The sequence below is a fragment of the Zingiber officinale genome, chromosome 4A (assembly GCF_018446385.1).
Source record: "Zingiber officinale cultivar Zhangliang chromosome 4A, Zo_v1.1, whole genome shotgun sequence".
Lineage (NCBI taxonomy): Eukaryota > Viridiplantae > Streptophyta > Magnoliopsida > Zingiberales > Zingiberaceae > Zingiber > Zingiber officinale.
The window spans coordinates 121,938,018-121,952,542 of NC_055992.1; the positions used below are offsets into that span (position 1 = coordinate 121,938,018).

Consider the following 14,525-nt stretch of genomic DNA (forward strand, 5'->3'; position numbering starts at 1 on the left):
ATTTATAACAGTAAGGGTTGAGCGATGTGAAGGTAGATATGATATCAAACCTTGGATTTGATTAAAGAATAACATCCTAGTCTTTCTTGATATTACATACCAATTTGTAGCAAATACTATACGTACATAACTAAACTATATCTCTCTTCTTCTACCAAATGTAATCTTGCTTGAAATTTGTCCTTCCACGTCGATTTTCTTCAAAGCAGTAATCCTTCAAAGTAGCACTTTTTAATGCCTCTTTAATGCCTTACGACCAAACCCAAACTCTCTACTTACTCTATTGCAATCCGCCGCATAAATGTAGGAAGAGGTTCGTGTTAAAGTTGTCAATATAAGACCATGAAGAGGAAAGAGAGAGATAAGGTGAGATCTATGATGAGATGACTTATATCCGAACCATATAAATAATTTTTGATTTAAATATCTTAAATTGTGACTCGGATGTATTGAAAAATGATGTTCGGAGAGAGGGATTTTAGGAGGTTGGTGGAAGAGGTAGGAAATAAATGATACTCTTTTTGATAATTTTAAAATTAAAATATTTATTTTGATAAATAAGGAACCTGGATACTCCTTTTCCTAAAAAACCCGTAGTCTTTAGGAAGAGAATTTAAAATTTTGACAGCGACTTGAATTTGAGTCTTTGATTGAACTGGGTTAAAAAAAATTGACTGATCCGACCCGGACTTTAGGAACAAACCCTAAGAGACCTCGCGCGCCGCCCTCATTTTCGGCGGCGCCAACACACACATCCGCGGTGCGATGCGCCGCCCTCTACATCTCTTCTTGGCAGCGCACCACCGCGACATCACCGTTGCGCCGCCCTCTGCATCTCTCCTTGGCAGCAGTTTTGGTTCTGGCAGTTCGCTGGCGTAATAAACGGAACGGGTTTCATTTGTCAGGATTAGCTTGTTTTGTTCGTTTCGTTGAATCATGGAGGCCTTGGCGTCGAGTATCAGAATTATACTTTCTTCTCCTCCCGGTTTCATGGAGTCGTCACCCAAATGCTTGGTCCTTAGATCGGCTTCTCGAGATGCTAGCTCTAGTTGTTTGGGCCTGAAACAAAGACAAACTCTAAAAAAGACTTCATCTTTTAATGGAGTGTTGCAGAAGGCCGATAGGAAAAATTTGGGCTTCGAGTGCCGATGTGATGCTTCCGAGACTGAAAATTACGTGGAAATGAAGAAAACATCAGGAAGCTCAGCAAGAAGGAAAAGGTTGGCAGTTTTTGTCTCTGGTGGAGGTTCAAACTTCAGATCTATTCATGAAGCAATCAAGGGAAAGTTGGTGCATGGAGATATTTCAGTTTTGGTTACGGATAAGCCAGGTAAGTCTTTCTCTTTTTTATATGCGATGCTTCATGTGAGGATTGACTTTTTCATGCTCATGACATTCGTTTGCTGATTCACTTTTTGTGGTTGTTCTGTGTCTTTTACGCCTCTAGTTTTTCACTAGCGGCTTTGACAATCTACCTTACCATCCCATGCGATTCTTGATCTTTAGAATGCTCAATGTACATACAATTATCATCATCAAGCTATATTTGTCTCAATTATTTGGTATTGGCTACTTATATCTTCTCCACCCATTAGCTCTATGAAGTGATTTGCATTACTGCAATTAGTTGCGGTGCATTTATTCTTGTTCAGATGACAATTTTTATTTAAAACGGATGAGGAAAAATCACCATAAAAAGGTTTTTAAAAGGAATAATAGAGGTGTTTGAAAGCATCTATATGGGCTCGTATACTGATATACATTGTGGGCTGATATCAAGGGCTTCATTCCTTCCATGTTCTTACCGTTGCGTCTATGATGAAGAAAAGTTCCTCAGAAGTAAAGAAATGAGTAGAAAACGAATATATAAATATGGAGTTGTTTTAGTTCCAAACTCGTGCATTCTTTAACTGCTAAATCAACAGACTTTTCTTTTGCTTAGATTCAGATTGTGGAATATATCTCCTCACAATTGCTTGGTGAGATTATTGCAGTTGGGATTAAAGTAGGTAGTTTGTTTTATTTGTTGATGGCCTCTAAACTAAAAAAGTGCAATCAACTTGCTCTGGCATACTGTGTTGGTGTTTAAGATTCAAGTTGATATAATTTGCGATAATTATAGTAGTATGCATTTGGTGAGATAGAGTTGGTGACCACAACATTGAAATGAAGACAAAGGATGGAATATTATCTTTTCTGGAATTTTCGCACTAGATAACCATGCTGGAATTTGTTTTTCCACTAGTGCTTTAATCACTGAGATTTTTTTTTCCTTTGTATGCCTTCAGGTTGTGGTGGTGCTGAATATGCAAGAGACAATCAAATTCCAGTTGTTGTATACCCTCATTTGAAGTCCTCATCTGATGGTGTATCAACTTCTGACCTTATTGCAATTTTAAGGTGAATATTCTTCTAGAGCCCACCAATTCATCTCCTCTTTGAATATATTATGCACTAGTGCTCATGCTTCATTGTAGATTTTATCCATGTGTTTTTCAACTAAAAAGTAAAAAAGTAAAGAAACCAGTCTTATCAATTTTTCCTTTTTTACCTGTGACATCACATTCTGTTAATGTTTTGCTGGAGAAAGAAAGAATTGTTTGATTCTCTAATTTAGATGGTGTAAATGACTTAAAATTGGAGGGAATAGAATGAATGAAGGAGAAACTGATTGTCCAAGTGCTATGACCATATGTCGATAGAAATAAGTCTATTAAATATCATTATTATGCTCATTGCCTATATCTTTTATTTTATCGGCTAATCAAATGACCCTAATTATTATAATTCAATTTAATTAGTTAATTTTATATCCTGACAGAGGAAGAAGAGGCATGATTGGAAGAGGGTTTGCTTCTCTTTGTAACTTATAACAAATAAGCTTTAGAACTTAATAGCATGTTTTTCATTTTTGAATCAACTTAGCTTTTGGAACAAAATGCTAATTGTGGCTAGATTGTGAGACTATAGTCAGTTATTATAATGCAATCACCCGTCACTTGTGCATTCCAGTCACCATCAACAGTAAAAATACGAGATAGAGTGATAAGATATTTTGCTTAATTACCAGGTTTGTAAAACTTGTCCACTGTTCTCTTACATTGTGTGCTCTTTTCATTATTATCTTTTATTTTCACGAGATATTAAATATAGTGTTTTTTGGCCTTATTTCATGTATTTCCTTACTGGTGACAGGAAATGTGAGGTCGACTTTATTCTTCTTGCTGGTTTCTTGAAGCTGATACCTGTTGAATTAGTTCGGGAATATCCAAAGTCCATAGTGAACATCCATCCATCTCTCCTCCCTGCTTTTGGTGGTAAAGGATTTTATGGCTTGAAGGTGCACAAAGCTGTTATAGAATCTGGAGCAAGGCATGCACTTTAACCAAAAGAAGTCACCAACGCAATGTCGCCATGTATTTTTGCAATTTTACCACCTAGAATTCAACTTGCAGGTACTCAGGCCCAACAATTCACTTCGTTGATGAAAACTACGACACTGGTCGTACCCTGGCTCAGAGAGTAGTACCCGTTCTAGCAGATGACTCTGTTGAAGACCTAGCTGCTAGAGTCCTTGAGCAGGTTGTGATGTGATTCAGTGAATGTCATACTTATCGTTTAATTTGATCAGTCCAATTTAAGTGGGAATAGCCATTTGGTTTTGCCACAGATAATATCAAAATTCATAACTATTTTTAAATTCATTGCAGGAACATAAACTCTATGTGGAGGTGGTTTCTGCTCTATGTGATGATAGAATTGTTTGGAGGGAAGATGGAGTCCCTCTTATACGCAGCAAGGAGAATCCAGAGAAGCTTTATTAGTCAGGAAGTGGAAGAGGATGCCTTTCAGCAAATCGCATTCCGGATAATCTAATTCAATAATATGAATTTTTTATCTAACTTACCAATTGCAACTCTTTTTATTTGCAGCTGCAAGTTTGCTTTGGTTAATTTGGTTGCTCAGGTAACTGAGTTCCTAACATAATAAGATTTCACACTTGAATCCAAGTATTGCTTTGTTTACTAGGGTACCGACTAATCCTTGATGCTTCTGAGTCATGTGTGTGTTAGTGTTAGCTCTAATATTACTATAAATTGAATACAATGTTACTCTTAAACTATTGTGAATCTTACATATCATTTTTCATTAATAATCCTCTCATTGATGTTATTTGAATGCATTGTAGGCCTGCCAGACATTATCCTAGCAGGCGAATATTTTAGAGATTTAATATTTTTTTAAAATTTAATTTGTATAGCTGTAGAAAAGACAAAATCCACTATTTATTATTTGTAAATTTAATTATAATTTAGTAAATACAAAATACACAATTTAGTCATGCTGATAAGATATATTTGACTGGATAAGATGAATTAATGAAGAAGTTTATATTTTTTGGTTATTTGTAATTCATTTATATATTTTCCTAAACTTATGGTCAATGTTAAGTACCCTCAAGCTATCAGTGGCATTAAGTTTGTTTTTTTTTTTTTTCAAGTAATAGGCTTAAGTGAGTGTGTTGTATTTGGGAAATTATATACATCATTATAGTTTTTGCCACTTCAAAATTTTGAAAATATAATTATTATTACTTAAGCAGTTGACTATATCGTTTTTATACTCTCAATCCTTTTATTTATTTTTTAATCGCACTATAGCATTAACAATTAAATTTTTATCTCACTAATCGATTGGAAATATTTATTAGACGTACGTTCAAGTACGGTGGCATTATTTTATATGATATAAAAGTTCATATATATTTTAGATATATATAAAATTGAAAGATAGTTGATATTTGTACGATTTTAGATATATTTTATATGAATTATACTGTGAACCCAAATTAATTATTTGCAAAAATAATATTTGCCCATTGAAAGTTTTATTTGCAAAAAATAGTAAAATTGATATTCTTGAAAATATTAAAGTTCATCCAAAAGAGGATTGCGATGCGTCATATGTTACCTGATTTGAGTCTATTGTTACTAAATTGTTTATATAGGGGTGAAATCATCTAATAATAACAACTCATATAAAAGGAAAATAAATCGTCTGGCTGTAGTCTTTTACTATTTAAAAGAAAAATAAATCATGATAAATTTCATCTAATAATAACAACTCATATAAATAAAAATTTAGATAACCATGGAACATTTTGTACTAGGTCTGACTTAAGACATAGGTCATTAAGTCCCAATAAAATTGAGATCCATTATTATTAAAAAAATAGATTTGATAACTTAAATTTACGCTTAGACTTTGCTCCAACACTTCATTTATCCATTTCAATAGCAACTCTAATTAATTTCATATTAATTATAATTATTATATTCTCCTACCATTCTATATAAAACAACCATCGAATTTCATTCTTTTTTTAATTCTTTTTCATCATATCCTTTAGTCGGTCTATCTCGTATTTTCATTGACGGGTTCTCTCATCCTCTGTTTTTTTCACTCTTTTTTCCTTTCTTGAAGTATTCTTTATTGTTTTGTATAAATAATAAATTATGGATGAAATTGATTCAAATATCATTGTAAAATTAGATTATTAGTTATTGTATAAAAAAAAATTTCTCATTTTTCTTTTTTAAGTCACAAACTTGATTTCTGCATTTAAAAAATCATAAAAATATAATTCATAAATTTTTAATACTTTTTAATGTACTTATCTAATTTATTATATACTATTAAGTACAGTTTATTATATATTACTTGAATTAATCGATTTAAATTAAATTTAATATTTTCTTATTTTCTTATGATATGTATGCAGTTAATAATCAAATTTTGAAATATTATCAAATTAAAATTACACGGTCTAAATTAGATTTTATTGTTCATTTAATTCTAAGTAATTTTATTTTGATAAAATAGTATATATTATTATTTTAATATAAATGTCGGCTAAAAAAATATGATTCTGGATATATAAAATGTATGAAAAATAGAAAAATTTATTTAATCTCAAATCGATACACTTATAGATTTATTATTAATAATCAAAATCAAAACTCAGAAAATAATACAATTGAAAATTTAAATGAAAAACTAATTAAATTTTGTGATGATGTCAAATCTAATTCATCAAATATTAATATTAATTAATAAGATAATAGTAATTCAGAAGAAAAAGAAGATGACTTAATAAATCATGAAGATATTTTTTTAATAATATTGATGAAACTATTATTCAAAATATATATGATCCAGCAATGGAAAAATATAAATAAATTTAATAGATTTATTATTTGAAAAAGGTCCAATTAAATAAGTCAATGTTTCTTTTCTAAATAATAAAAATTCTAGACATTTTTCTATGATTCATTACATTTGAAAATTGTCAAAGGGAGAAAAACATGATAACAAATGGTTATTATATTCAAAAGAATTATATAAAATATTTTATTTTTATTATAAATTATTTAGTCAAAAGTAAATTACAATTCAATTAGCAAATGAAGAGTGTCAAGATTTAAAAAATCTTAGTGTTAAGCTTAAATGAAACAAGCAGTGGACATATTATAAGTATAATATTTGGTTTGATATTGAAATGAGATTGCTTAAAAATGAAACCATTGATCAAAATTTACAAGCAAAAAACGAATAAGATTAAAGAACATTGGAAGAATGTATTAATAAGAATTATTGCTATAGTTAAAAATTTTGTAAAAAATAATTTAACATTTTGTGGTACAAATGAGAAATTTATCAAAATAATAATGAAAAATTTTTATGTTTAATTGAAATGATTGTAGAATTTGATCCTATAATGTAAGAACATCTTAAACTATTCAAAATAGTAAAATTCATAATCATTATCTGGGTCATAATATACAAAAAAAAAAAAAAAAGTTAAGAAATAGATTAGGAAAAGAAGTAAACAATATTATAATTAAAAAATAATAAAAGCAAAATGCTTTTCAGTTATAGTTGATTGTACTCCCGATGTATGTCATCAAAAACAAATATCGCTTATATTAATATATGTACATATTTCAACAAGTCCAATCAAAATAGAAGAATATTTTATAGAATTTTTAAAAATAGATGATGTTAGGACCCGTGCGGCCGGCAAAAGGGGGTGAATTGTCTGTTAAAAAATAACGTAAATCTTTCTTAATCTTCCAACTCAGATTAGTAACACACTTTATAAAAAAAAAAAAATAAACAGCTAATAAATTAAAGACACTAAGGAGTTACTTGGTTACAATCTAGGTGGTTGTTAATCCAAAACAGAAAAGAGCACTGAAAAGATCTCCTTCATATAGGCGAAGAAGCCTATTACACTCATTGAACGCTTAGAAATATGTTAGAAAATGAATACTGGAGTTGTTGTTGATTTTCTAGCTCCAGGGGTATTTTTATAGCCCCTGAAAAATTCTATCTGAGGCTGGAAGGTGCATCTAACAAGCTGGAAGGCGCCTCCAGCTAGGCAAGAGAGGATAAGACTTTATTACCTCTAACGATCACTTTTTGCCCATTCTAAGGCACCTTCAAGTGATTGAAGGCGCCTTCCAAGAAGGCTTGAAGGCGCATTCCAGGAAGGCTTGAAGGCACCTTCCAAGGAGGCTTGAAGGTGCCTTCAATAGTTTGAAGGCATCTTCCGCCAGAAAGGCGCGAGGGTGCCTCCAGCAGCTCCATTTTGCTCTTCCGCTACTTCGTTCGCCTGGATGATTTTGTCCATCTAGAATTAGGCTCACTCAGACCCATCTTCCGATTTTCTTCTCGAGCAAACTTCCTCCCCGGCTTCCCGTCCCTCGAACGTCGCCCACGTCCTTCTCGTTCACTGGTGTACTCTTCCGCAACATCTCGTCACTCAGGTGCACCAAGTGTGTTGGCTCCCTTCTTGTGTCATCTTTCTCGCACGTTGCGTCTTCCGCTCGACTTCTTTTGTTCCTAAGCTTCTACACACTTAGACATAAGGATCAAATACACATGACCTAACTTAACTTGGTTGACCACATCAAACTACCACGGGGTACTAACAATCTCCTCCTTTTTGATGTGCATCAACCCAAGTTAAAGTTAGGGTCTAACAGAATAATAACAAGTTGAAAAAAAAAACTTGTACTATAGAGAATTAACCAAGTTAACAAAAATCAATAGTAAAAATATTCTTACTCCCCCTTAACTTATACTTATTTCCCCCTTTGATCACATCAAAAAATATAAAACACTTTTCTAGGGGTATCTTAAAAAAATTTATAACCATTAACCGTTTTAACAGTTAGACAATTAAATATTAATTTCAATAATTGGCTTCCAAGCTGTGGCTAGGCACTAGACCTTCTTGGGTATTGGAACAACAACCACTTCTAGACAAAGCCTTTTAAAGAAAATAAATATTTAATTTTCTTTCTGAGACTTCTAGAAAAAAATACCAATTTAATCTAAGCATGATCTTGGAATTCAGTATAGGTTCATATCTACTAGATTTACTAAAAATTTGGCTGGTACATAACTTCTGGGGATTTTTCTAATTTATCCTCGGTGATTTCTAATGTACCAGTTGATTTTACCATAAGTTGCGTCTTATGCTCGACTTATTGTGTTCCTAAGCTCCTGCACACTTAGACATAAGGATCAAATATATATACAGGATCTAACTTGACTTGATTAACCACATCAAAACTACCACGGAGTACTAACAGATGATACATTAGGAAAAGGTCTTTTTGATACGCTTATTAATATTATAAAGAAAATTGAACTTAAAGTAAATGGCATAAGTAGACAAGGATATGATAATGGGGCTAATATGAAAGGTATATAGGGATCTTATGCGAAAAATAACACATAACGCAGCAGAAAAGTGGATCCCTCCAGAAATCCTTGCAAATATGATATACTCATTCTTGCCACTCTATCACATAGAATAATTACCTTTGTTACATGAACAAAGCAATCCCAGCAACAACTTGATTTTGGTAGATCTCAGCATAATTAGAACGTTTGTGCCTCTACGGTATCCACACGATCATGTTCTCTATCCATCTCATGAGCTCACTACCTAGAAAAGAAACAACCTTTGTTGTGCTGGCAACAACTCAAGGAAGTTTCGGCCAAAGTAAGAAAAATACTAGAATACCAATACTCAAAAGTCATCAAAAAAATCCTTTTGTACTCTTCCAAAGAATACCAAAGGTTTTTTGCCTTTCGATCTTCCTTCTTCAATGCATGATTAATTCAGATTAATCATCACTATTCTTCTTTAATGAGTAGATTCAATTGAGTCTAATTCGAATTAGACTCAATTCAATGGTTGGATTTATTTGAATCTAACTCAATGAGTCTATTTCTGATTAAACTCAATCCAATAGTCCAATGGTTCATCATATTTTAGTCGAACTAAAATTAAATCTATCTCTAAATTAACATGTTCTTTATGTGTGACCCAATATGTTCTTGTAACGTTAGTAATATTTCTAAAATAATATTTTATATACATAAACAATGAGTGACATCTAGCAATACATCATTGCTACCCAAGTGACAAGAATATCGAGATCTAACCTAACCTTTCTGTGTCTATTATATTATATGATTTGGTCCTTCTATTCTCGATATCTAAATTGATCGATGAGGCATAGACTGTATTATCCTTTTATCAATCTTTATATTTCTTGATCTCCAAATACTCACTTAATCAAATGAGCTCAATATCTCATATTGACTTATTTGAGCATGATTATATGCATTTTAGTAGTTCTACTTAATCAAGGGGTTCACATATATCACTTTCGTTTTATGGAAGGAATAGATTACATCTACATCACTCGCATCCCTTCACATAACTTATTGCATATTCAGTGATCGACTTTATAATCTATTTTGTTACAGGTGACATTTGCCGATACCAAAGTACACAACTCTTTATGTAGAGAATTGTAGTGACTTCAGGCCTAAGGACTTTTCATACCAATAGTCATTATGAGAATGTTTATGACACTGGTATAACGATCCATGAAACATTATCATTACAGGTCAATTTAGTATATATTCTTTAATATATACTCATATGTCAACTTGATATCTTATATCCATGACTTATGAGATTAAGTCATCAATTGACCTACATACTATCAACGTACTAATATTATCCTTATATATTAGTGTTTGACTATGAATAGTTTAGGGTAATGTTCTATATATATCTACAGTCTCCTACTATCAATTCAACCAATTGATATATTGTAGACTAGAACATACTATCCTAAGACATTATTATACTTATTCATCTGACACAGATCTGAAGTAAATATAATAATCATAACCTTTGTCTTTTATGTTGGTGCAATATTCCCCAGGTCAAGGTTGACCGTGTTGACTGAGCTTGAGTTGAGTCAAACTTGAGTCTTGATGTTGTTGGTTTCGATGTTTGACAATACATATAGTCAATACATGAAGATTGCAGGTGCAATTGTTCATGTGTGAAGAAGAGTCAAGTAGGTCAAGATTTACTGGATACTTGACGGGAAAATCCTAGTGAGTATAGCCAGGTGAAAGTCCTAGTGAGTGAAGCTAGGCAGAAAGAAAATCCTGGTGAGTGAAGTTAGGTGAAAGACCTAGTGAGTGAAGCTAGGCAGAAGGAAAATCCTGGTGAGTGAAGTCAGATGAAAGACCTAGTGAGTGAAGCTAGGCAGAAGGAAATCCTGGTGAGCGAAGCTAGGCAAAAGGGAAATCCTGGTGAGTGAAGATAGGTGAAAGACCTAGTGAGTGAAGCTAGGCAGAAGGGAAGCCCTGGTGAGTGAAGCCAGGCAGACATGAAAGTCCTAGTGAGTGAAGCTAGGCAGAAGAAAAGTCCTAGTGAGTGAAGCTAGGCAGAAGGAAAGTCCTGGTGAGTGAAGTCAGGTAAGGAAAATCCAGATGGATCAAGGATGATCGGACATCTAGTGTTGGGAAGCCCAAGTAGGTCAAAGGGATTGACCGAATACTTGGCACGGGAAATCTAGGTGGATCAAGGTTGATCGGACACCTGGTGAAGATAAGTCCAAGTGGGTCAAGGTTGACCGGACACTTGGTGAGCGAGTTCTAGCAGGTCAAGGGTGACCAGATGCTAAGCATAATGTACCAACAGGTCATAGGTGACTGGATGTTGGTTTAAGGGGCTTTGGACTTAATTTTGGGCAATATCAAGGAGCTGGATCGATCAGCTGATCGATTGTCTCATGACCAATAGATCGGCCGATCGATTGGCTCATGCCCAATCGATCGGCCGATCAATTGGGTGAGCCCCGCGACAAGCTTCCTCCCAATCGATCAGTGGATCGATTGGGGAGAAGTGTCGCACGAACAGAAGAGCTCTGGATCGATCGGTCGATCGATCCAGAGCCCCCAATCGATCAGTGGATCGATTGGGAGGTGCGATTTCGCACGATAAGCCCTGGATCGATCAGCCGATCGATCCAGGCAATTCCCGAGAGCACAGAGGCGCTCTGGATCTATCGGTGGATCGATCCAAAGCCTCCTCGATCGATTGGGAGCAATCCAATCGATTGGGATCCGACCGTTGGCGTCGTATTTAGCGGCTGGCAAGCTGTTCTCTCAGGAGCTCTCTCAGAACTCACACGACATTCATCTCAGATCTTCACAGGGCTTCCAAAGCTTCTCCACAAAGTTCTCACCGCCAGATCTTGAGGGTTCTTGGAGTTTTGTCCAAGTCAAGAGGCGGATTCTACAACAGAAGAAGAAATCTAGGGTTAGGGTTTTCTTGTGCAAACTTGTAAGCTTTTGCTTGTATTTTGTTCCCTTTCCCTTTCTTCTTGTAATGTGAACTTGTAGGGCTTCTCCACCTTTGGTAGTTACCATAAAGGAGTGTTTTTCATAATGGAGGGTGCATGAGTGTGTGGATCCTTGGATTAGTCACCTCTTGTGAGGTGGATACCAAGTAAATCCTCTTGTTAGCGTTTTGTATTTTGTTTCTGTGTATTTTCCGCTGCATATCTTGAAGAAACAAGCAACGAAGAGCACGACGAGCGCACCGAGTTATTCACCCCCCCCTCTAGCTACATAATCGGTCCTAACAAATGGTATCAGAGCGAGACCGCTCTTCATCGGAATCATCGCCGGAAGGGTCAACAAGCTAGAGGGTGAAGAAGTTGAAGCAATTCTACAAGTCGAAGACTTCATCACAAGAAGCTCAACTTCAATGGAATTCCAAGACGGACTTGGATTCGATACACGGGTGCCTCCACCATTCACAATGATGAGCTTCAATCTTTTGAGATCAAGGATCGAGAATTTCTTAATGGTGGAGATAGAGCAATGGTTTGCTCTAATGGAAGGCTTCGAAGCTCCAAAGAATTCAAGGGGCAAAATTCTCAAGAGGAGCAAGTGGAGCGAAGACCAAATCCAAAGATGTGAGGCAAATGACAAGGTGACCAAGCTTTTGGTCAATTTATTGCCAAGCAACATCTTGGAGTAAATTGGAGGTTTTGAAGATGTCAAAGAGCTATGGAGCAAATTGGCAAAGATTCATGAGATCCCCTCCACTGTACTAAACCAAAAAGAATCCAAAAAGTGTGACTCATTGGATCAAGACCAAGAGAATGAGGACTCCGAAGTTGAGAGATGCTCAACTTTCGAAGAAGAAGAAGTCCAAGAAGCCTCATCTTCAAAGGAATGCAACGAAAAGGGTAAAGAGGGTGCATACTCTTTGTTTCTTGTAGAAGATGAAGATGAAGAAGCCTTGATATTATAAACTTTTGCAACTGTCACTTGCGCTAATATCAAATTAATAAATGTATTTTCCACTGAACCCCTTAATCAAACAATAATGCTGTAGTAACGAGCCCAGGATCGATCCCGAGGAACCAACGGTAGAATGTAATTTAGGATTGTCTTTTTATTCCTATTTTTGGGGTTTTAAACATATAAATGGAATTTGGGGAGTTTTGCAAATAAATGGGGGGGTTTAAGCTTGAATCTAAATCTAACAAAATTAAAGCATAGCGAATAAGAAATTAATCTAAAGCAATAGTGAAATCTACTTATGTGTCAACAATCAAACCATAATGTATTGTCACCCTACATTATAATTTAATCATCACCACACTTAAACTACATATGAAATTACAAGACAGAAATAAATCTAATCTAAAGCATGATTTAAACCCTAATTTGAAACCTACAACTTATCAATTAAACAAGCTTCAAAGAAGACTTAAACTAAGCTTCAATTAAGTAAAGAAATACTAAACTACTTGCTAAAACATAACAACCATTAAAATAAATCTGTTCTAAGCTGTTGAACAGTAAGAAAAAGAACTAGAATGAAATAAAAACCAATCCTCTCACAATCAACTCACAAACTTCATACTCTTGCTGTCACACAAGAGTACCAAAATCGAAACCACCCAATTTCGGACCTCAGTGGTGATTCTAAGCTGCAAATCAATTCGAGGAATGCTCACAAGTGCCGACGGACCACCCCCGACACGCTGGAAACAACTCGAACCCAAGAAAATGCCGAAAATGTAGGAAATCTGCTACCGGAGCTCTCTGAATCTGGATGGAAGTCGTGGATTGCAGATGGACATCGGATGAAGCTCAATAACGCCGGCGGACCACCTCCAAGCGTCACTGATGGGAATCGGACCTTAGATTTGGAGGACCACCTCCAAATCTGAGGTGAAACAGAGATTTGCCGCGAGCAAATTTTCCGCCGGAGAGAACACTCGCCGGTGCTCCAGATGATCGAGATGAGCTGCTAAGAAGTCTTCCACCAAGGTAGAAGCTCGGGAGGATGATCGGAGAAGGAATGGTGGTCGGAATCCACTGGAAATCTCACGGGACGCGGCGCTGTGCGCGGAGGAGTCGACGAAGAAGCTGGGTACTGTAGCTTCTCATTTAAATCAGATCTGGATCTGGAATGGACGGTTGAGATGATTCCGGGCTAAATCAACGGTGAAAAGTCATCCAAAATCTAATCCGAATGTATTGATGTTGATCTAGGGTCTGGATCTACCCTCCCGTAGGTTGGATCGATCAGATCATCACTGGATGGCCCAGATCGGCCCAATCTTTATTGAACGGCCCAGATTAATTCGGCTTGATCAATGGCTAGATGAACTTAGATCTGGATCAAAATTTCTGGATCTTCATCAATGGCTCAGATCTGCTCCCCATTAAGTTGAATCGGCCAGATCTTCAACGGATGGTCCAGATCTGTCCTATTCTTGATAAACGACCCATAATACTTCAAAGCTTGATTTTCTTGTTTGAACTCCGATTTGAGCCCAATCTCGGTCCAAATAGATCCAAATTCAAGATCCTTTGATGCCTACAAAATAAGAATCAAATATTAGCATCAAATAATATAAAAATAAAGTAATTTGTAATTAAGTCCAAAAATACACACAATGCACAAAATGTGATGTAACCATGATTTTAACCTATGAAATCAACATCAAACCATGCATATATGAATCAAAATAATGCAATGAAATCATGGTTATCAAGCCTCCACCTCTAGGATTGAGGGGGAGCGAACTTCGGTGACACCGGATCAAGAAGAA

The 14,525-nt window shown here is 35.1% G+C and overlaps 1 protein-coding gene across 1 annotated transcript; it reads left to right on the forward strand.

Moving 5' to 3' along the window:
* The first annotated feature begins 689 nt into the window (after positions 1-689).
* Positions 690-4,028, forward strand: LOC121970835 (phosphoribosylglycinamide formyltransferase, chloroplastic-like). Its single transcript, XM_042521813.1, has 5 exons — positions 690-1,330; positions 2,289-2,400; positions 3,196-3,372; positions 3,456-3,582; positions 3,711-4,028. Exons 1-5 carry the CDS (start codon positions 937-939, stop codon positions 3,822-3,824), a joined length of 924 nt encoding a protein of 307 aa, XP_042377747.1. The 5' UTR covers positions 690-936; the 3' UTR covers positions 3,825-4,028.
* Positions 4,029-14,525: the final 10,497 nt, after the last annotated feature.